This window comes from Furipterus horrens, unplaced genomic scaffold (genome assembly GCF_987537825.1).
Source record: "Furipterus horrens unplaced genomic scaffold, mFurHor1.1.pri manual_scaffold_6, whole genome shotgun sequence".
Classification (NCBI taxonomy): Eukaryota; Metazoa; Chordata; class Mammalia; order Chiroptera; family Furipteridae; genus Furipterus; species Furipterus horrens.
Window position 1 is genome coordinate 168952751 of NW_028327176.1, and position 23197 is coordinate 168975947.

The 23197-nt window shown below is 37.3% G+C and overlaps 1 protein-coding gene across 3 annotated transcripts in view; it reads left to right on the forward strand.

The window, feature by feature from the left end:
- EYA4 (EYA transcriptional coactivator and phosphatase 4) overlaps positions 1 to 15061 on the forward strand; it is a 225670-nt gene extending 210609 nt beyond the window's left edge. For all 3 annotated transcript variants that reach the window (XM_090279868.1, XM_090279866.1, XM_090279867.1), the window contains 6 exons: positions 103 to 161; positions 269 to 429; positions 2730 to 2844; positions 6803 to 6924; positions 8929 to 9029; positions 12379 to 15061. In XM_090279868.1, coding sequence (XP_090135994.1) covers positions 103 to 161; positions 269 to 429; positions 2730 to 2844; positions 6803 to 6924; positions 8929 to 9029; positions 12379 to 12459 — 639 coding nt within the window. In that variant the 3' untranslated portion in view covers positions 12460 to 15061. The remainder of the gene's footprint in view (positions 1 to 102; positions 162 to 268; positions 430 to 2729; positions 2845 to 6802; positions 6925 to 8928; positions 9030 to 12378) is intronic.
- The last annotated feature ends 8136 nt before the right edge of the window (positions 15062 to 23197 follow it).

The following is a 23197-nucleotide window of genomic DNA, read 5'->3' on the forward strand; positions in this document are numbered from 1 at the left end:
CTACTGGCCATAGCCTGATAAAAATGGAAAGGTGGCAGAACCTTCAAACATGGTGACAGGCATCATTTGAAAAACAAGTAATTTTTCTAATGTTTTCAACAGGAGTGTGATCAAGTTCACATAGATGATGTTTCCTCTGATGATAATGGGCAAGACTTAAGGTAAGCCATGCCTTTTAGTATGCTATTTCCTACAGAAATTCAGCTGTGGAGTTTTGCACTTGTAATTATTTCTTTTATCTCTTTTTAATATATTTTGGGTGTTGCAGTACCTACAGTTTTGCAACTGATGGCTTCCATGCAGCTGCAAGTAGTGCAAACCTTTGTTTGCCAACAGGTGTAAGAGGAGGGGTTGACTGGATGAGGAAGTTGGCTTTTCGTTACAGAAGAGTAAAAGAATTATACAACACCTACAAGAACAATGTTGGAGGTACGTGTGGCTCTTTAAATCTAATAAAGGCACTAGAGATAGAGGCAGAATTGGAACTGTTGTTCCATATACCATATCAGAGTCTATCCTACTGTGAAATAAGTTATCAAGAGCTCATGCTGACCTACATTGATTGAGAATTTTAAGTTTAATCTTAGAGTGGGTGGGGAAAATATAACTGCCAGATAAAATGTGAAGCTTTGTCAAAAGCATTAGGAATGTATTATTCCCAGATATTTGGTCAAGATTACCAGAAGGACCTTTAGTTTACCTTCATCAGCTAGGACGCTGTCAGTGAAAACCAGACAGGCTGTCTAACTGATTGAGGCAGTAGGAAGACCTGCACAGACAAGAGCTCCAGTCTTGGAACTAGAGTCATTAGCAATCATTGTCTTTCTAGAATCCCCTCAGAAATATATATGCACAAGTGCTTTTTGTCATTTCAAAGACTTCAAGAAGTCTATTTTTATCCTTTTAAAAATGTCATGTTACCTGACAGTATATCTTTCCACATATAGTGTGTATGATTATCATGGGTTTTAAAAGTTCAAATATTTTGCAGGTATTATCTAAATCATTTTATACTTATCCATGCCTCACAGGTGATAGAAAAACCTGTGGCATCAAAACTGAGATCTGGAATGTGCTTCTTGATATAATGAATCTTGATGATCTCTATTATTAGGATTAATTTTAGGTCAACATCCTAAGGTTAACCATGTGGTCACATAAGAGTTTTCTCCTAGGGTATTTTTGTTTCTTTCTTTAAAATTTTTATAAAAAAGAGGAATTAATGAGCAGCATAAACCAGAATTAAAATTAATACAGCTAAATACACTTGTGCATACTATACATATATACTCATACATCCACATGTATGTCATAATGTACAATACAGGAAATAAAATGTTTATCTATAGTTCCTATATTACACACACCCATAGTCATCAGGAAGGTGGGGCTATGTGTCCATTCTCCTTGTCCCCAGTGCCTTGCTAGCCTTGAGGTACATAACAGATGCTCAACAGATACTCGATAACTACAAGAAAAGGAAAAATGTAGAACCATAGACAACAATAATGTTAGAACCAAAAGGGAGCTTACATATGGAAAACCCTCATTTCTAAAAGAGAAATAGGCCCCTGCAGGCTACTGACTTGCTTGGGGTTCTAGGGAGACAACTCAGGTTTCCTACTTCATCCTAATGCTCTATTCAAAACATGTTTATAAAATCACATAAATAGGTATCATATTTTAAATCAATTGTGGGTGATAGGTTTAAAATAAATATCCTTCTGGAAAATCTGAATTTTTAACATTCAGGTATGTTATTATTTCCTTTTCGAAGGGTATTACTAAAATTAGTTCATAGTTAACAAGATTACTACTAAATAATCTTATATCTTGAAAAGTTTAAACAGTAACATGAGAGTCCATTATCTGTGACATGTTAGCATCTCTATATTGGGATAAGGACAATCGAGACTTCCTAGAAACTATAAATTTTCATTTAAAAAAATTATCCACCTATATACGTGTGTCCAGTATTCTGAAATGCAATTAAAGTAAGAAACTTTCTTTTGTAATGGTTTTGCATATCTTGTTTTACCATAAAAGGAAGGGCTTAAATAAAAAAAAAAAAAATTAGCATGCCTACTTCTTTTCTTCTCATAATTTCAATATAGTTTTTAACCATTGTCTAAAACTGTGCCATATACGTCAAGATTTTCAATGCAATTCTTAACTTCTTATAAAACAAAGTATTTGTCCTAGCTTTAGTATCAATATTACAATCATCCTATAAGCCACATGTGATAATGCCCTTATTACAGCTTCAAAGTGGTGATGATTGTGATTATTAAGCTAATTATTGTCAGACATGCATGCTATAACTCTTATGAGAGGCTGATAGCCCCTGACCTCTCTGCTCCAGCCCTGTCGCATCACAGCTGGAGTGAGACCCAGGCGTGGGAGCAGCCAGAGCTCCTCTGGTGACTGGCATCCCCTCTGCCACATCCTGGGTTCAGTGATGGCAGAGACTGTGACCCACTTTTTCACTGTTAACAGCCCAGTTTTCAGCCCAGTACCCAACATCTAGAAGTTGTTCAATAAATATTTGTGGAATGAAGAAATGGATAATCAGGTCTGAAATGCAAGATCAGTATTGATATAAATCAGTCTCTCTCCATTCCCTATGCAGCCTGGAATAAAAAGAGTCTATACTAGACAGAGGGGAGATGAAACTCGGTGTCCTTGAGACATGTTCTCCTCTTGACTCTGCCGTGCTCTCCGTGTTGCAGGACTCCTTGGCCCGGCCAAGAGAGATGCGTGGCTGCAGCTAAGGGCGGAGATAGAAGGTCTGACAGACTCCTGGCTAACAAATGCACTCAAGTCTTTATCAATTATTAGTACTAGGTAAGTGCTATTGTTGCAGTTTCTCTATTTATTGTATTAAAGATTATAGTCCTAGTAGCACAGCATATATAAAAGTGTAAAAGTGTTTTAATTCCTAGACTGTTTTAGCATCTGAAGGGACCTAACAGTTCTCTGAGTCCCATGATTTTCAGTGTGTCTCTGTGTGTGTGTGTGTGTGTGTGTGTGTGTGTGTCTGTCTGTCTGTCTTGGGGTGAAGGATGGGGGTTGCCACTTCTCACAATAACCAGGGGATCCAATCTCTCTACCATTCTTGCCTCATAAGCACGAATAATCCCCACAGGAAGATCATGTGACTTCTCATAAAAAAGGGTATCACTGTTGGTGATGAAGTGCAGAAGATGATTGCAAAAGTAAAACAATACTGTTTATGCCAAGAGTGGACGTTGTTAAGTCTTAATGTCATTAGAGGTAATATGCATGTCCTAAGTGCATCAAAAAGGAAGTGAAAAATCTTGGAAAGCTATAGCCTTTGTGTTGTCTGAGCTTAACAGTGAAGTACTGACTTGTTAGTCTCCATAATGTAATTGAATAGACTTATAACTAGTTGAGCACCATGTGCCAAAATGCCAATGAATAAAATACTGTAAATCTGGAAAGACATAACATGTACAGTGGGGATGAATCTTTGTACTATTCTGTTCCTTCGTTCTATTTCTGAATTAGATGAGTAAATAAAACCATGCTTAGTAAGTTGTGGGTAACACAAAATTCACCAAAAAAGAAGATACTTGGACTGATTGAGTCAGGATACAGAAAAAACCTTGGCAGGGTAAAAGGAGAGTCCAGCATTCAGAGCACAGAAGCAAAAGGGTATGTGTCAAATCCTGCACATGACTTCTATTCGTGGACCAGGCTGGCAACGGCACTGATAACACTAAGTCTAAATGGGGATGGGGAGGGGGGAGTAGCTTCCTGGGTCAGGCTGGGGAAACCTGGACAGAGTACTTTGCTCAGCTCCGGGCACCACATTCCAATGAGCTGTGATGCATTTGAAGCATCTTATGTCCAGAAGGCCAGAAGGTTAAGGCTGTGCAAACCACATGAAAGGAACAGTTAGTTGGAGGGAGAAACCATGGAGAGTAGTCTGAAGAAGAGTCATGTGTGGAACAATACTCCTGATTCAACTCTTTGAGATGTTAGGCTGAAAATGAATTACGTTTCTCTGTGTCCGTGAAGGAGAGAATTAGGATGGCTGAATAACAAAGGACGTTCTTGCTCCATGTGAGGATGGATTGTCCAACAATTACAGAGGCTTTGGTAATGAGACTTGCTGTCTGTGACCTCTGTAACTGGTGATACAGAGACCAAAGGTCGAGAGAACTTGGATGTGAGGACTCCTGAGCCCCTGAAATTGTGTGCAAAGTGTGGTGGTGGAATGTGCATTTCTCTGGGGAGGAGTTCAACAACTTTTATTATTTCTAAAAAGAGGTCTCCTAGATGGTTAAAAACCAAAAGATATCACATTATTATATAGATAATATACATACTATATAAAATCTAATTGTGTAGAGACTATTATTAAACACATGGCCTTAAAAGAACTACATGGGTGTGTGATTTTTAAGAAATAAGGTATGACAAGGGAATGAAGGGTAATACTAGCGATTACACACCGAAGGTTGAAGTACGTTGAAATTTGCTAAGTTACCCACATATCTTACCCTATTGGTAATTTTCACAAAAAGTCTGGATACCAGAAAAACAAATGCTTATACAAAACATTGCTGAATTAGGTATCAGGACCTTTCGCAATTTTTGTACCCTCTTACTCTAAATCTCCTTCTATGAATATAGTCAAAGGACATCATCAAATGTATAGGAAAAATTTATGTGTAAGGTGGCATTATTTATAATATTGAGAAATCAAAAACCATCTAAATGACCAAACTTCACTTTAAAAACTGATGGTGGAGCCCCATGAAAGAGTAGTTTGCACACATTATGTTTTGTTGGGAGAGGGGAAATAATACACAGAATGACAAATGAATAGGCTCATGCTATAAAAGGAATGAAAAAAACGTAGAATGCAAAACTATATGCATGGTATGATCCTAATGGGAAAAATCTATACATAAAACAGAAACTCTGAAAGTAGATGTACGTGGTAAGAACAGTTAACATCTCTGGATGGTTAAATAACTGATGCTTTTCATTTTCCTCTTTATATTTGTCTGGGTTTTACAAATATAGTATGCAATTTATAAATACATCTAATGTTTGTAATTTAAAAAAGAAATGATGTAACTCTGAATATCACAGGATAAGCAGTGAAGCTAGATTTCAAAGCCACCTCTCTGAACTAAGAAGCCTCTGCTTTTTTATTCCACCAATTTTTCATTCTGTAATGTTCATTTATATATGACATTGAATAGCATCTTGTTTTGACAGAATAACATGTAAAACTTCAAGTGTCACAATATAGTAATGTGTTTCTGTATTATTATTCATAATTTGCCATTGTTTGGGAAGTTTCTGTCTGATAATAGGCAAATCAGGTCTTTATTTCCTCATCAGTAAACTTTGGGACACTATTAATGATATTTATTAAATTTCTACTTCTTGGACTCTTGTTTCTTTATCTTCTATGAGTTGATGACTTCATCATTTGCTTTCAGGAGTCAGAGCTCCTATTATCAATAATATCAGATGTCTGTGGAGATAATTTAGAAATGACAATTTTATAAAATGTTATCTTTTCAAAGGTGTTGGAATTGTTTTGAGGTATATTGTAGTTTTTCCTTACAAATGATGTGTCTGAAGAATATAAATGTATAGTAAGTGTACTGAGTTCTACATCATACTTACCCATGACGGGTTAGCACTTGACTTGTCTTCTAAGCTGCCATTGAGCCCCTGTTTCTGAAAATGAATCTAGAGGATTCTCAAGAATGTTTTACAGCCCTCATAAATATGTGCTAAAGGTTTGTGATACGGAATATCTAATAGAGGAAGGTCCATGGCAATATGCCTTCTGAGTCTCGCTTTCCAGGTGTGGTTTGGAGTCCTTCAAAGCAGGATGGCTCCATTTCCCCGCAGTCCCTTCTCCCTGGATCTTGGCCTCACAGCAGTTCCCACTCTCTGGGTGTTGATCTTCCTACACCCCAGTCCTTTCATGAAAGAAACAGCTGTAAATTTTAGCATGGGAGAGCCTTGCTCTCAAAGGGCAGAGTGTTTTTAGAGGATTAAAACTTTGACCATTAAATGCAATTTGTCTTTGTTGTTGCTAAAGTGAAGAGTCAGGGATTCAGCCCCTTCTGTACTAAATGAGAATGCCCTCCATTTTTTCTTCTTCAGCATTTATGATCCTCTGTCAACCCCTTGATTGGGACTCTCTGTTTTGTTACTTATACAAAATCCAGAAACTCCTGTTACCCATCCTATCACTTTCTTTCCACCTATGTCCTCCACTTTCCCAGGGTCTGAAAACTGGGATGCTGAGTTCTATCACCCTAAAAAAACCCTGCTCTGGATTTTTTTATTTATTGTTGCTCTGGATGCTTTTACAAATTAAAGTTAGGCCATCCTCCCTCCGATAACCTTCTCATGGTGGCTAATGGCTGAGGTAAGGTTCTTCTTCTCGGAGGTTCCCCAGGGACATGAGGAGATATTTATAATATTACAGAACACATTTCATATTGCAGGTGTCTATTTACTTGTCTCTCTCCATATCCGTCTTGTGTCCAGAGGGAGAGAAAAACACCTTGCATCCCTGACTTCTTTTTTCCCATTTTCTTCTTTTTTTCCCCATTTTGGGATGTATTCTTAGCACCTGTCATGGTGCCTGCCAGGTGGTAGGCACTCCTTGAATGATAGAAGGTTAGATTATCAGGCACTATTTATTATGGAATTGAGAGACCACAGCGATAATTTAAAATCTGTACTGATAGAATCTATTTAGTATTAGAAAACAAATATGTGTATTTCCTTCCTGTCTTAGGAGTAACTGCGTAAATGTCTTGGTAACGACAACCCAACTGATCCCAGCACTCGCGAAGGTTCTGCTCTATAGCTTAGGAGGTGCTTTCCCCATTGAGAATATTTACAGTGCAACTAAAATAGGTAAGACAATGATTTCTAAAGCTGTATGCAATGTATTCAGTTCTGTGTTTGGGTGACTTTTCTTCATGTGGGTCCTGAATGCTTTCCTGTCTCATCCATTTTGCTGTTAGAATATCAACAAATGCAAATAGCACTCAAATGACAAAGCCCTGCCCCCCACCAACTCACTGTGCATATGCAAATTTTATGAAAACTGTTGTCTGAACTCAGCAATGGGACAGTTCTGACTCATTGTATATCTATCTTCATGCCATATGTTACCTGAATAATACACAGTATCTCTAAACATGGGATTTAATATTTTACTTAATATGGAACATAGTATTTTATCCTTGCACATGTAATCTGAGTCTCACATAAAAACACCATTTTGGCAGGGGAGTGTCAGATGGATTGAATGAGTGTCCTTCATTTATGAAAAAAAAAAAAAAAAAACTTAATTTCATGAATTAGAAAACATAATCAGAACAATCATAACACATGAGTGACTAGAAATCCACATTTCCAGAAATGATCAGTAGCAGTTGAAGGACAACAGCCTCGCTTATTTGGGTAATACCTAGCTGCAGAGCCATCTTTGACTTTTAAGTGCCTTTCGCACACTAAGACTTCTAGTAAACTTGCCAAAACAAAACCTCATCAACTTCTGCCATACTGAAGGAGTTAAAAGAAAACAGCTCATGGATTCCTTGTCTGTCAAGGAAATGTCTGGGGAAATCGATGGGCTGTGTAACTTGCCCTGAAGGTCAACAGATTCAGGCTCTGGCACATTGACAAGAGTTCAAAATCCTAAAATCCCCTCCCAGAAATAACCTGCCCTGGGCCTTGCAGAGTGTTGACACTGACACAGGCAAAAGGAGCCCTTTGTGGCAGCTGTTTCAGGAACACTACAATTAGAGAGACCAAAGCTTTGATACAGTAAGTTCTACGCTGTTACAAGCACTACAGTTCAGAGCCCTGATACCAACCCCATTCATTTTTACATAAATATATATATTTATGCTAGCAGGATTAATATATAGAACTTTGCTTTATGACAAATTAAATAATTTTATACTAGGATAGACATTTGTTCTAGTAAGGACAATATTTTTCTTATTGGCCAAATTAATCCTAATGTTTAATCTGAAAAAAAAATCATGTTTATATTTTCCTTTAAGCTATTATTTTTTGAAACTGTCAGATAAGGAAAAAGTGCAAAAAGTAGCCACAACTACATGAACATTCTGGGAATGAAATTCAGAGAATAATGCCAATGTTACAAAAAGGAAGAGCATGTAGAAATTCCATGGTGTTATTCCCATAGGGCAGTCAGGGGATACTAATGTCACCAATACTATGGCTCAAACAGCACTCTTAGTTCACTTAATCTGACAGGCTAGCACCCAGCCACTTAAAGAAAAAGTTATATATCAAGGTAAATTCACATCTTAGTATTCCCTCTCTCCTTATTGGTGAGCCTTCAGTAGTAGTTACCAGTAATATTTTTAGCTGACTTGTCTATGCTATTTTAAATAAACTAGATAAAATTGATATATACAGAAGGAGACGATAACTGTTAAAACTAAGAGTAGCTTAGAAGGTTGTTCCTATATCCTTTTGGCAGAGTGGAAGATACTAACATTTTCTCTGGGTCAAATGCTTAACCCTACAGGATTTTTTGAAGCATGGAACACATTTGTTCAATAATCCATCCTAAGTAAAGACTCACATTATTCAAACATATTTGTTGACTTCATGAACCCAGAGGTCGCAAGCTAGTATAAGTGATTAATGTTCAAGAAAGATTAATTTAACACTTTATATGACTCTTTAGGTTAATGAATGCTATGGCTGGAAGAATAAGCAGTGCATTGTTTTTCAGGCAAGGAAAGCTGTTTTGAGCGTATAGTGTCCAGATTTGGCACTAACATAACTTATGTTGTGATTGGAGATGGCCGAGATGAGGAGCATGCCGCTAACCAGGTAACTTCACTCTGAACTTGTATCTCATTTATCTTCCAGGAAAAGAAAGTTGCTTTGAACGAATAATGCAAAGGTTTGGCAGAAAAGTAGTATATGTTGTAATTGGGGATGGTGTAGAAGAAGAACAGGCAGCAAAAAAGGTAACCTGTCTCAAACAATGTTGGTGTGATACTTCTAATGCAAGCTTTTTTGTTTGCATTCCTATAGTTTGGCCCAATGGCAGCTTGATAAATGATTTAAATTTATAGATGCAAAGCAGTAAGAGCATGAGAAGGTCAATACTTACATTCAAATAAACCATTTGGAGTCTAGCATTTTTTGCCTGAAATTCTATAGGAAATGCAGGAAAAATTATTTGTTTTTGTGTAATACACACTGATATAATGGTCTGTGAGAAAGATGGGGAAAATATAATCATTTTCAAGTACATGAAATTTCACAATATAAAGATGTTTAATGAACTTTATAAAAAAATTCTGGGATCCAGTGTTTACCCTTCTCCTCATCTGTCCTCTATGCCATACAGCCCTTGTGAGTGGCTAGTAGCAAGTGTGCTCCCTGATGACAAATGCAGAGGGTACATTTAATAGCTGAAGCAGAAACTGATGTGAGACAATTTAATAAGTGCTATTGGAATGGGAGGTACTATTCAGATCCTTTTGTGCCAACTTTTTGTAGAGACTTAGAGGCTACATGCCTCGCATCTTCTAGAAGAGGGTTGTCTATTTTGGTAAGCCATTGGTACATGAACGAAGCCAAGCAGCTGGCTTTGAACATATTCAGAAGATCTCATAGGCCCTAGGTATTTAAATAAGTCTTTTCATCTGGCCCATATTTCTGAAGAAGAAATTAAGGCAGTTAAAAACTATTAAATTGCTGGTCCAAGATCAAAAGAGGAGTGAAATCAGGATTGGCCCAGACACAGGACTATCAGTCAGCACAACAGAGATTTACTGCTTCCTTCTTTGAACGATAGCAAAACTATTATCTGGCCAGGATAAAAGTGATATAATTTATAAAACAAAGCAAAATGATCAATTAATATTTGGAAACAATGACATATCCCCTTATATTGTTTCACATAGGAAGAGTATTGTCCTTTATATCCTGAGGAGATATCAAATCATCATCTAATAAAGTCTTCACTAAACACTTGCATGTGCTGAAGTCTTTACCTGATTTCTGTTTTCAAAACAAAAAAATCAACGTAACTAGTTTCCTCTATAAGTTTAGAGCTTTCATAAAAAAGGAAAGGAAGTGATTTATGTGTGTAGTCAATTCAAATCAAGTAAAATGGAGAAAGAGAAAGAGTTCCCACTTGAGGAGATTTGGTGACATGTTGGAAGCCAGTGACATTAAGAGAGCCTGGCAGGCTCAGCCTCCCACAAAGCACCTCGGTCTTAATCGGTGTCTGTGACCCTGGACAGCACACTGGCCCTGCGGAAGCAGCCTCAAGAAACACAACTTTCTTTGCTGACTACTATTTGAAATCCTTCCAGTTGCACTCAATGCAAATAGCTTCTGGAGTCTGTCAGTGTCCTGAGTCCATGGTGTTTCTATTTTCATGTTGACACCATAATAACACCCAGCAAATAAGAGTCAACGTGGCCGCTACAGTGAACATTTTATTGTACATGTCTTTTATTTAGCTTATGTGAAATTCACATATATTTGGGTCAGGGCTAATAACATTCACTTTTTCAAACCATAAACAGTGTATGCCTTAGAAAATTAAAACTTATACCCCAGTTATCCATGGCGTGTAAAACTAGATTTGGTATACCAATTGTTATAACTTCTGCTTTACACCTAAAACTTCAGGAGAAAAGGCATGACTCCAAGAGGAAAAGAACCTCGGATAGAATGCTATTTCCAAATGGTTGTTTATGTAGGTACAGTCTTGGTGATGGTGAAGGCTCATAATTCCATTTTGAAACACAGGTGGCTGGTTTCTCTAGTATCTGTAATGCATGCTTTTCTTTGAATGTAGCTATAATCGCATGTGCAGAAATATTAAGTACTATTTTGTTATTACAAATAGATCTGAGCTGAATGAAAAAAAATACTTCTGAGTGAATTTCTGTGTTTAATTTGATCTAAAAATATAGAAGTTTCTTTCTTTTTATTTTTATTTTTTGTAAAATGAAGAACTTCTGAAGTTTAGGAAGAGTAATGTATAACTGCACTCCCCTATAGAAATATATAATACAAACTGTATTTGTAATTTTAAATTTTCTAGAAGCCACATTTTTTTAAAAAGTGAAATTGGTCAGAATTAATTTTAGTAATATACCTTAACCCAATATCTCCAAAATATTATTGTCTCAACACCTAACAAATATAAAAAATTATTAATAAGATATTTACATTCTTTTCTTTACATCCTAAGTTTTTGAAATTCAATGTATATTTTGAACTGGGTAGCCACACTTTAGGTGCTCAATAGCCACATGGGACTAGTACTTTTAATGATTAATTTTTGCAGTAAAATTATTTTCCATTTTTATATAAATGTATTTTCATTTTACACACACACACACACACATGCATGCACGCGCTTTAAGATGTCATCAGCCAAAACTTACAAATAATGCTTTGGTTTTGTTAATTGCTCTAGTGCAGTGTTCCTTTGTTTCATTATCGTCCACAGAGGAGTCACATGTTTTCTCTGATCACATCCTTCTGTGAAATTTTACTACCATACATGTGTCAGCTACGGGTTTGTTTTTGTAGGACCACACACCGTTGTAATGAGTAAGACTCCTTGGCCCGCAGGAACCCATTTTTGTCTGTATGTGTCTCCCTCAGTGAGAATGGTTGCTAGAGCGCTTTTTCTCAATCCCACACCAGTGGAATAAGTCAGTCAACTCCACTGACAAATAAGTAAAAGTACGAAAAGTAAGAAAGTTGATTATCCCCAGAAAAGTAAGAAAGTTGATTATCCCCACATTATTTTCTACCTTATACTCATATAGTCCAGCTTTATGATATTACATTTTTGTGTTTTTGTTTTTGTTTTTTTTTACATAGAAAGGGATTCACTCTTTTCCTCTCAGAAGGACAAAAGACCTTGGGCTTAGGACGTTTATCATGTTTAAATTTTATTTTTAACTGAGAGATGGAACTTTAGGAGTGACGCAGTGATTAAAACTTGCTTTCTATCAGCCATATAGGACGTTGATGCCCATATTGCTTTCCCAGTTGCTATTGTGGGTCATGGTTGAATAAATGTTAAACTACCTAAGAAATCCCAATACTTGCTTTTCCTATCATTACAATCCAGTTCAGATCTATTTCTCTATTATTTTGACAATGCCATAATGATGCTACCAAGCCTTCAAATATGATCATCCCTATCTTAAACTCCTTCTCTTGAACTTGGGTGGACTACACATCCTTGTGTATATGGCTGCTACAGTGAGACAATAGTTATGATCTCTCTCCATTCCTTCCCCTTCTCTCTCCCATCCCTCCCTCTTAACCACACAGCACAACATGCCCTTTTGGAGGATATCAAGTCACTCAGACCTCTTGGCTCTACATCAAGCACTGGAATTAGAGTATTTGTAACTGTGTTCTCTAGCTGGAGACCCGTTGTTTTGTTTTGTTTTTTTAAATATTTCAAGTACACTGAATTTTTATGTGTGATTCAATGCCTCTGGCTTTACACATATAAATTGTCTTAAAGGATGAAATCATATTTGGAATGAAAATTCCAGAATGAAGAATTCAGATTGCTGAACGGAATTAAACTTTAGCACTACAGAAAGGAAGCTCTATGGTCTTATATTTACAACACTTTAATGGTTTAACAAAAAAAAAAAAAATCTGTGGAGGTTGCTGGTACACATGGAATGAGTCCTAACTGGAATTAACAGCTGTAGCAAAGAACTCTTACCCTGGCAAAGCACCAACACATGCTCCGTCTGACAAGGTGGTGTTCAACAACATTCCTCAAAATGGGAGATCTTCTCAGCCCTGAGGTTTGAATCTGACTTTAGCCTACCTAGCCCAGAAAATCTGAATTGGAATGCACTCAGACTGTACAAGGACAGTCCTATTTAGACCTGTAATTTGTGTAAATTATTGATGAAAATAATTTACTGTGACTTTATTAGCAGCTGACTTCGAACGTGGATGCAATTTTTCTTTCGTTTGTTGGGGAGGGGAGAGGGATGGGAAATGGGAATCTGATATTGTCTCTTTTTTAAGTTTGGCAAACAGAATGTTCATACTGATGTGTTGTGCCTTAAAGACAAGACAGCATTTGTGTGTTACAATGTAACTTTGGTTAAAAATCTATGTAGATAATGAAAAACAAAAGACTTTGTGATCATACTTAACATGACCAAATTTAAAATTCAAGCTATCAAAGCTTAATACTGCATCAGCAAGAAGCTGAGTATTTGTTGCAATAAGAAAACATAATAATAAAAGAAAGCTTGTGTTTTATTTGGGTTCTTAATAATTCCAGTAATTATATGAGGCAACTAATTGTGCATCCAACCATAAGCATAATGTTTGGGAAAGACTGTGGGACCTTTACTTAGAAATTGAAATGTATGTTGAAGTTCTGAGTACCCTTTCTACAGTTTTATTGGAGAAAACTAAGAGTCATATTCATGACGACTTGCACTGTTTTGAGCTTGACTTTTTGATAAGTGTAAGCTGCATAGAGGAAGATATTCTCATAAAAATGATAAACGAGTATCACCTAAATTTTCTTAGACTATGCCATGAACATGGCTTAAAAGTCACTTGGAGTAAACATGGCTGAAGATAAAGCTAAGTGTATGTTTTTCCAATGCCATTGTAAAAATAAAATGTCACTGGTAGTGGAAGGTGGATGCCCCAGATGGCTTCGAAGTAAGAAAATGAATCAATGAAAATTTTACCTAGAATATCATAATAAAATAAATTAGCATGTGAGCTGGATCTTGACAGCATTGCTGAATTTACAGCAGTGGAATAGTACCTGGTTCTCTGGCTTTACATATCAATCCATTTTCTCTCCATTGCAGACCTGCGTACCTTAGTTTCTACCTGTACTGTTACTGCACAATGGACTGCATACATTGCAAGGAGAACCTGGCATATTTGTGTTTGCATGTTTTTTTCCCCTTGGTGTGTAGCCCATGTTAGGAACATGATACAGGTTCTCCTGTCATTTCGTGTGACATGGTTTCCCTTGTGGAAGTTTAAGACTTCAAGATCTAAGAGTGTTTTAATCATGTCTGCACCTGCAGTTCTATGTTTAAAAAGCCATAATGTAGGACTGGAGTCCAGCTACCACCCAGCGCCCCGAACCAGAGACTGCTGTTGTAGTTCACCCTCTGAGGCTTCAGTCTCTCCCATAAGGTCGGCGCTTTGCGCACTGATCACAACACGCAGTGTGGAAATGTGATTTTATTTTCCAGGCTATAAACCTGTATTCCTTTACTGAAAGTGAAGGCCATGTTTACATTGGACAGAAAGAGACTGAGTTCCAATTTTACATCGATTGTGATTTCATTACACAAACTTTAAACTTATTCTTTAAATTTTGTAGCCTGTGGCTACCTTTGCCCTAAGCACAGTTGCAGACAAACTAAGGTTGGAATGCTAATAATAATAATAGTAATAATAATAATGCTATATTTCTGTTAGCCTTTAGCTTGAAAATAACAGTTAAAAATTAAAGAGCTGCATTATCAATAATTATATTTTGTGCACTAAAACCTTAACTATTTATTACTGTGAATAAAACAAAATTATCTTTACTGTATGGCCAGTTTCTTTAAATGACAGAATTGTGGCATTACATCTAAATTTTTCATTCTTTTTCATATCAAGCAAGCAAGGCTTCTCATGCTGCTAAGCCTGCAGGTGCAGAGGAACACCCCTTCATGGGGCAAAGAAAAGGGTTACTGATTGCCTCACCCAGTGCTGTTTCTCACACACATCTTCTCTTCTGATCATGTGTTCAGAAGAGGCTGCCAGCATAGAACCGGAAGGCTAGGTTGAAGGAGAAGAGCTTGTCTGGCCTAATCATGGAGCAGGCCAATGAGCCAACATCACAGCTTGTCATGTGACTTTGAGCATGCTCAGACCAGAACCCTTCCCTTCCCACCTTAGGGACAGAAGGTCCTCTTCCTTTCTGATCTGAAAAAAAAAAAAAAAAAAAAAAGTTAACCAACAACCAGCCCCTTTGGGAATATCCACATTCTCTTTACCTATAGAATATTGTGCCTTATTGTAAACAAGTTTGAAAAATATTCTGCAACTAAAATGAGTTTTTGGCTACTTGATATACAAATGTGGTATATGACTAGGAAAGGTAACCATTTGTGTTGTATCTGAAATATCAAGATAGGGGGCCTGAGTATAACATTACAGCATATAAGAGTAAGTCACACTATCCCTGCAAAAGTCTGTAAGTCAGATTTAGAGGCAAAATCAAACATTTCGAATCATGCAGTTTGTGCACACAAAGTAGATAATAACTCTCTAAAATATTTTTTTTTCCCTTGGTCTCGGTTGAGCTAAGATGCTAATAGTGTCAACAGCGTTCTCCAGAATGAATTTTTTAAAGCTCATTTGTTTATGACAAGCCTACATTCTCAGTGAATATGGCGTTTAGTGTTTCTTTTAAAAACAAACTTAAGCATCATGAGCCAAAGTTGCATTTTGACTCCCTCCTATGGTAGCATGATGAGGATCTCACAGTCAAAGTCAAGGGTTGCTGTTATGTTTTAGAAAAATATAGATTATGGGGGCCTACATAATTTAAAGAAATGTAAATTAATATTAAAAGCTTGTAAAAATATGTACATCTTTACTACTTCTCAATAAATACCTTTGGAAATGTTTTCATTTTCTTCACCATCCCATGTTGTAGAGTATTTGTTGTGTGTATTTAGCTCGATTCTAAATAATGTGAAATTTGTATTTAGGTTTCTTGATGTGGTCTTCTTTTCCCTTTTTTTTTTTTTTTTTTTGTGTGTGTGTGTGTGTGTGTCTAAATTGCATAATTTGCACTTAAGACAAGAAAGGATGTAACACAGTAAAATGTCACTAAGACTAAAAATGGGCTGGTGTACTGATAAGATGTGAGTTGCATAGTTTTTTACATATAGGTACTACATTCAGGTATAATGCATAATGTAGCCATGGTTTATTAATGATGAACTAATGCCTTTTAGACTATTTAAAGCAAGTTCCCTTGAGATGAATATGGAGATAGTTTAGCCCTGGCCAGGTGGCTCAGTTGGTTAGGGAGTCATCACTGATACACCAAGGTTTCAGATTGAGTCCCTCCCACCCTGGGTCAGATACATACAAGAAGCAACCAATGAATGCATAAATAAGTGGAACAACAAATCAATGTCTCTCTCTTTCTCCCTCTCTCTCCGCCCACTCTCTACCCCCCTTTCTCTCTCTCTCTCTCTCAATCAATAAATAACAAAAAGAATATGAACATAGTTTCCAAGTAGCTTCCAAGATGGTGAAGGAGTGTTTTTCTGAAATATATTCAACAGTTTCTTTATTATGTCGTGTACAGTACTAATTATTTGAAAATCTGTTGCATATGTAAACCAAAGGCAAATTTTAAACCAACCTCCTTTACAACTTTTTAAACTTTAACTTCTGAATTGAGTAGTTTGGGGGAAAAAGTTACATATTAACTAAGAATGATCTGGGGAAAAAATAAGTTCATAATGAACCAAGAACTGCTGCCTCTGCCTCTCTTTTACTTTTTTATTTTTAAAAAATAATGTGCAACATCAATAGGTTTAGTTGATTTAAATTACTTAGAGCCACAAAATAGCACAAAAATGAGATCTGTTTGAAAATTCTTTTGATTTTGAGTTCCAGAAACAAAAAATTAAAAAAGAAGGGAGAGAGGTGTATGATTTCACTTAGCTAGCAGAAGCTAACCAATCTGTATACAATTTTCTTTTTTTAAAAAAATTAGTTATTGGGCATAATGGTATAAAAGTACCATTCACGGGTCACTACTCAAAGCAGTCTCAAATTTGACCAGGCCAAAGTCAATTCAGGAGATGTATGATGGTCAACAAAGATGCTCTCTCAGAGCATCAGGAGGGAAAATGTTCCAAGTTCTAACTTTCAATGCCTTCCCTCATCCAGAGAAACCTCCAAGACTGTGTCAGCATGAAATTTGAAAAATGTCCAAACATAATATGCCAAGGAATCTCTGATATAGCAGGTATCTCTGTACAAGTCAGGTGATTACTTTCCCTCTCTATGAAATACTTTTTGTGGGAACACTCTCTCTGTGGCTCAAGGGCACTGTTATCGGCCTTCGTAGTCATGAAATCTTAGATGTTTTGCTTGGTGGCTGCTATGAAGATGTCAGCCTAGCTCTCTGGTGAATTTTCAGTGAAAATACATGGAATTGATGAGGAAAGGGAGGAGCCACCCAGTAAATCAGTCTCCATAGAAGCACGAAGGGCAGGGCTGACCATGATTTCGTCACACTCCTGACCTGCACCTCAGGTGAGTGGCATGCAGAAGTACCTAACCAGCCCTCAAGGAGAAGATTCCCAAGATGGAATTCCAAGGTCAAAGTGGAGAAGGCCACTTTGAAGGGGGATTGGAGGCACCTTAACAAAGTGGAAAATATATAAGAGAGTATAGATAAGCAAGAGGAGGAGAATGGTGTGGTCAAAGAACAGCAAATAAGTGTTTCTGAAGCACAGAATAAAGAGGGACTAGCAAGAAATAAGATCGGAAAGTAAACGAGGGCCAGAACATGAGTATTTTCAATACAATTAATGAGTGTTGACTTTATCCTGGGATCAGTAGGTGTTAAATGAAAGGTTTGAAAGGTAAACAAAGGACATAAGTGTCTGAATTTGCACTCGATAACAGTTACTTTGGCCACACTGTGGAGATTGAGGAATCTAAGAGGCTGAGAAGGATTCCTGGAGAGTTAGTGACAGATTCCCTATGGTGACGTCCATCATTATGGAAACAAGTGCATAGATTCAAAGAGCTGAATATGCTAATGATTAGGATTTAGCATATGTAAAATGCAGCCCGACCTGTAGGTTTCTGGTTTGGAAAATCTGGTACATGAAGTATGGTTCACAGAGATCAGAAACACCAAAGAGGGGAAAAAAGATTCTAGTTGCTATTTTTATTGCTTTTGGTGGTACTTGTTATTGGAGAGAGATTGAGTCCAATGTTTGGCAAGGTTCATTTGCAGGTGGTGGTGGACCATAAGAGTTGTTCAATGAGAAGATGAATCTGTTAACACCATGCCGTGTCATAACTGGATTGAGAAGAGTTGATAAAATTCTGAATAATTTTACCAGATAATATTAGTCATCTAAAAAGCATTTGCCACTTGTGCAACCTTATGACAGCAGGGGTGAAAGCTATGAATGATGGCAGTAGAGAGTGTATGAACAAGAATACCAGAGAAAGTTCTCTGGAGTTACCATTGAATTAACATCCTGCACTACCCCAATTTCCAAAAATAAAAAATAAATGTATCTGGATTTACATCCCTGCAGAAATTCAAATGCTTCTGTGAACCTTTAGTTGGTGACTTGTGTACAAGTCATCACGAGCTTATGTCTACTTGGAAACAAACATAACGTTTCTACTTTATTTGCCAAAAAAAAAAAGAAAGCAATTAGAGAAAGCTCTACAACAGAATGACAGCTGATTTATTCATTTACTCTGAGACAGATTAATGTATTCCAAAAATTATGACCTTCATTAAACTATATGTGGAATGAGCTGTTTCAGGAGAGTGAGCAGTATAACTTGTACATGAATAGAAATTAAAATTAGTGTCAAACACACACCTATAAAACAATCCTAAATTAAATTACTTCTACATCAGTTATGGAAATAGCAGGGGGATGGGATGGGAGAGACACTAGAGAGACCTCTGGGGAAAAAAGTGGTATAACATCATTTTTTTTAACTTTTATTTACAGCGGTGATTTTCAACCGTTTTCACCTCATGGCACACATAAACTAATTACCAAAATGCTGCAGCACGCCAAGAAATATATTTTTTGGCACTCTAACAAAAAGGTATAATTTTGATCCATTCACACGAAATGGCTATTGTTATATTGGCTGTTGTCATTTTTTTATTTGACAAACAAAGGGAAAAGAGGTCAGTGCCCCTGACTAAATAGTCAGGTAGTGCATGTTTTTAAAATTTTGTGACACACTGGTTGAAAATTGCTGAGTTAGAGTTTTACAAATGACAATGCATTTTTCAAGTTTTGAGGACCCACTGCTCTCCTACACAAAACCTACTACCATAAACAGTTACCACTATTGGCAATATGTGTTGTTACCATGATTGATTCAGGAATTGGTTTGAAAGAAGAGAAAAGGGAACATTTTCCTTTTGTCTGTGCAGATCAGAGTTATTCATTCATATACCTCCTTCCATATCCATGAAGTCCTTATTATTGTTGTAATTTTACTCATCTGACCTAAACAACGTCAACTAGGCAGAAACAGATAGGGAGTGGTCAGTCTTCAATTAATCAGGAGTTTTGGAGCCAGCTCTAGAGTGGGCATGCTGGAAAGATAAAGAGGAAGAAAACTAATATTTGAAGAAACTCATAATAAGCCAGGAGTTTACATATGTTACCTCATTTAATTATCACATTTCTCAGACCTGGTATTATTTGTCCTATTGTACAGTTTAAGTGACCTCCCAAAGCCATAGATTTGTGGGTAGCACAAGGAGAGTTGGAACCTAGGTCTGTTAGATGGCCTATCTAGGATGCAAACATACTCTAGCACTGGATCTCGCTGTCTGTTTCTTACAGTGGAGTTGCTCAGAACTTGTAGAGTTACGATATGAGGAAAAGTGCAATCAAGAGCATGTGAGATTACAAGCAATGAAGTTAACTGTAACTCTTTTCTTGTCCTATGGACATAAATGCTACCCAAATAACATCCTGTGTTATCTATGTGGCGAATGGCCCTCGTGCAGATTAAATGTCACTTTTGCAGATAAATTATAAAAGGGCCCTTAGCTGAAGATTTGGCATAGCAATCACAATTATGTCCAGTTTTATACTTGTATGGAAGTCTACAGAATAATTATCAAGTAAAATCTATTGAATAGATTTTCCCGGTGCTCTTGGCATACCTGACTCAGAGGCTCCTTGGCCCTGAGCAGGGCCCTGGACAGGCATGTGACCAAACTGAGGAATTAGGAAGTTTCTATAGCTACCAAGTATGGGGAAGACTAACAAATCAGGGTGGAAAGCTGAAGAATCCGCATGATTTCGGAGTACCTGGATGGAAGGTGTTCAGAAGAAAATCCCTAAAGGGTAAGTGGAGAAAAAGTTTTGGAAATGACTTAGCCAATATTATGTATTTTCTAAAATTTTATAGTGGACATGACTTCTTTTAAAAATTGTGGTAAAATATACATAAAATTTACCCTCTTAACCTTTTTCGGTGCACAGTCTGTTGTTTTTAGTACATTCACATTGTTGTGCTACTATCACCACCATCCATCCACAGAACTCTTGGCACCTTGCACAACTGAAACTGTGCACCCATTGAACAGTAACTCCTCGTTCCCCATCTCCCCTGCCCCAGGCCACCATATTCCACTTCATGTCTCTGTGAGTGTGACTACCTTATGTAAGTATAACCGTACGGTATTCATCCTTTTGTGGCTGGCTTAGTTCACTTAGCATAATGTCCTCATAGTGTGTGTCAGGATTTTCTTGCTTTTTAAGGCAAGAAATATTCCAATGTATGTATATGACCCACTTTGTTTATCCATTCATCCATTGATGAACACTTGGGGGGGCTTCCACCTTCCAGCTGTTGCAAATAATGGTTCTATGAACAAGAGTGTATGAATATCGGTTTTAGTCCCTACTTTCAATTCTTCTGGGTACTCATCCAGAAGTGAATTGTATGGTAATTCTATTTTTAAATTTTTGAGGAACCACCAGTTTTCCATAGTAGCGACACCATTTTCCATTGCACAAGGAGTCCAGTTTGCCCATGTCCTCGTCCTTGTCATTTTATGGTTTCTGAGTGTGGCCATCCTAATGTGTGCGGTGTGTCTCATTGCAGTTTTATTTGCTTTTTCTTAACGGTTAGTGACGTTGAACATTTCATGTGGTCGCTGGCCATTTGTATGTCTTCTTTGCGAAATGTCTATTCAATCCTTTGCTTATTTTTTAAAATCGGATTCTGTCGCTTTTCTGTTGTTGAATTGTTGAAATTCCTTATATAGAGTGGGACAAAAGTAGGTTTACAGTTGTGAGTACGTGAAACAGTTTATTCTTGTATTATTACTTAGTAATCACTATATTATTTTCCATACAAACAACTGTAAACCTACTGTTGCCCCACCCTGTATATTCTAGGTATTAACCTCTTATCAGATATGTAATGTGCAAATGCTTTCTGCCATTCCATTGGGTTGCCTTTTCTAAAGTAAACAGGAGCTTTTCTATGTACTCAGTATTCCGCTCCTCCTCTCCCTCTGGGCATATGGCTCAGTCCTAGTCAATTAGCATATTTCGTCCTATTTGGCAGAATAATTTATTTGCCCAAAGATAGGTGTAGGAGCCATGCTGGGCCTCTGAAATTCCACCCCTCAACTTTTCTTCAACGCTGTTGAGAGAGATGCAGTGTCTTTCTGGGGTCACGAGCTCTTCTGGCCATGTCAGCCTAGAACACCAGGGCCATCATTCCCATCACACTGAGAGAGGAACTATCATTCACTGCACGCTAAACGTGAACCCAATGCAGGGGAAACAGCTGGGAGATCAGGCCCTGTGATATTGTTTCAGCATGTTGGGAGGCAGAGCTTCAGCTCAACAACCCTGTCTGGGTTTTTAGTTTCATCAGCCAAAAGCCTTTTGTTTTCCTTTTTTTTTTTTTTTTCCTTAAATGGTTTGATTGTAGTTTCTATTACTTGCAGTCAAGAGAGAATGTACTAATACCCAACTGGAAATGGTGATTCCTGGAGTAAACAGCTCAAAGCATGCCCTCCAATCAGTGCTTGGGAGGATAAAGGAGGTTAGAGTTGGTCAATCATATATGGAGTTGTTGGGGACTCCCTGATTCTGTCCCTAGGTCTTCTGCTCTTCCCAGCTACGCCATGGCTGAGAGGTCTAGAGACAGCAGGAGAGTGGAAGGGAGAAGCTGTTTACTTAAAAGAAAGGGGTCTTATAATAGTTTATCTTATGATAGTATAAAGTTGTTACTTTCACATATAGTTGGCTCTCCATATCCATGGGTCTTACATCTGTAGATTCAACAAACAGCAGATCAAAAATATCCAAGGGGAAAATGTGAAGTTGTTGCTGACATATACTGCCTAGTTAGGCCTAATATGGTGTGTCTGCACTGAAAGGTACAGATGTTTTTTGGCATTATTCCCTAAACAATACAGTAAAACAACTACTTGCATAGCTTTTAGATTGTATTATGTGTTAAGATAGAAATGACTTAAAGTATGTAGGGAGATGTGCAGGTTATATGCAAATACTATGACATTTTATGTAAGGGACTTCAGCATCTGTGGATTTGGATATCTGCAAGGCGTCCTGGAACCAACCCCGCACAGATACCAAGGCATGACTGTATTAGTCCCTCTGTATTACAGTGCTCTGTATAAATCCTGGCACCTCACTTTATATCATTCTACAATTTGGCCATACATCCTGAAAACACAGTTCTCTGGGACTGGTATCTCAGTGCCAGAACCTTCCCCACATCATCTCTACCTCCTGACCACATCAGTGAAATGCAGTTTAGAACTAACTTAGTCAATTAAATATCATGTCCTGTGACCACTTCTTAGTTTTTTCCATTGGAAAAATTGTTGGCCTATCATCCTGATTCATTTCAGTTCCACCTATAGACATGCAAGTATTCAGTAAAAAGGGCATCATAGACTCACATAAAATCTCCAACATTCTGTACAATTGGAACTACCCTGGTAGTTAGGAGCATATAGGTTTGTTTTGTTTTTTTTTCTTTCCATTTCTCAAAACACCCATACTGGCACCCATACTGAGAACTTATTTACTTTGCTTTTAGATGGACCAGAACTTTTTTTTAAACAGGTGAGTGATAAGCTCTAAAATAAGGAGTTTCTGTTCAACAACTGATAGAACCTTCATGTTAAAAAGCACATTATGCTAATGAAATAACAAGTGATGAGCTTGACAGTAATGGGAATATGCTAAGACATGTGTCTGTCTTTTTACATGGCAGTAACCTAAGCTTGTAGGTATTTATTTCTTTAATGTTGTGTCTAGGAATAAGTTGCCTTCCCTGAAATTCC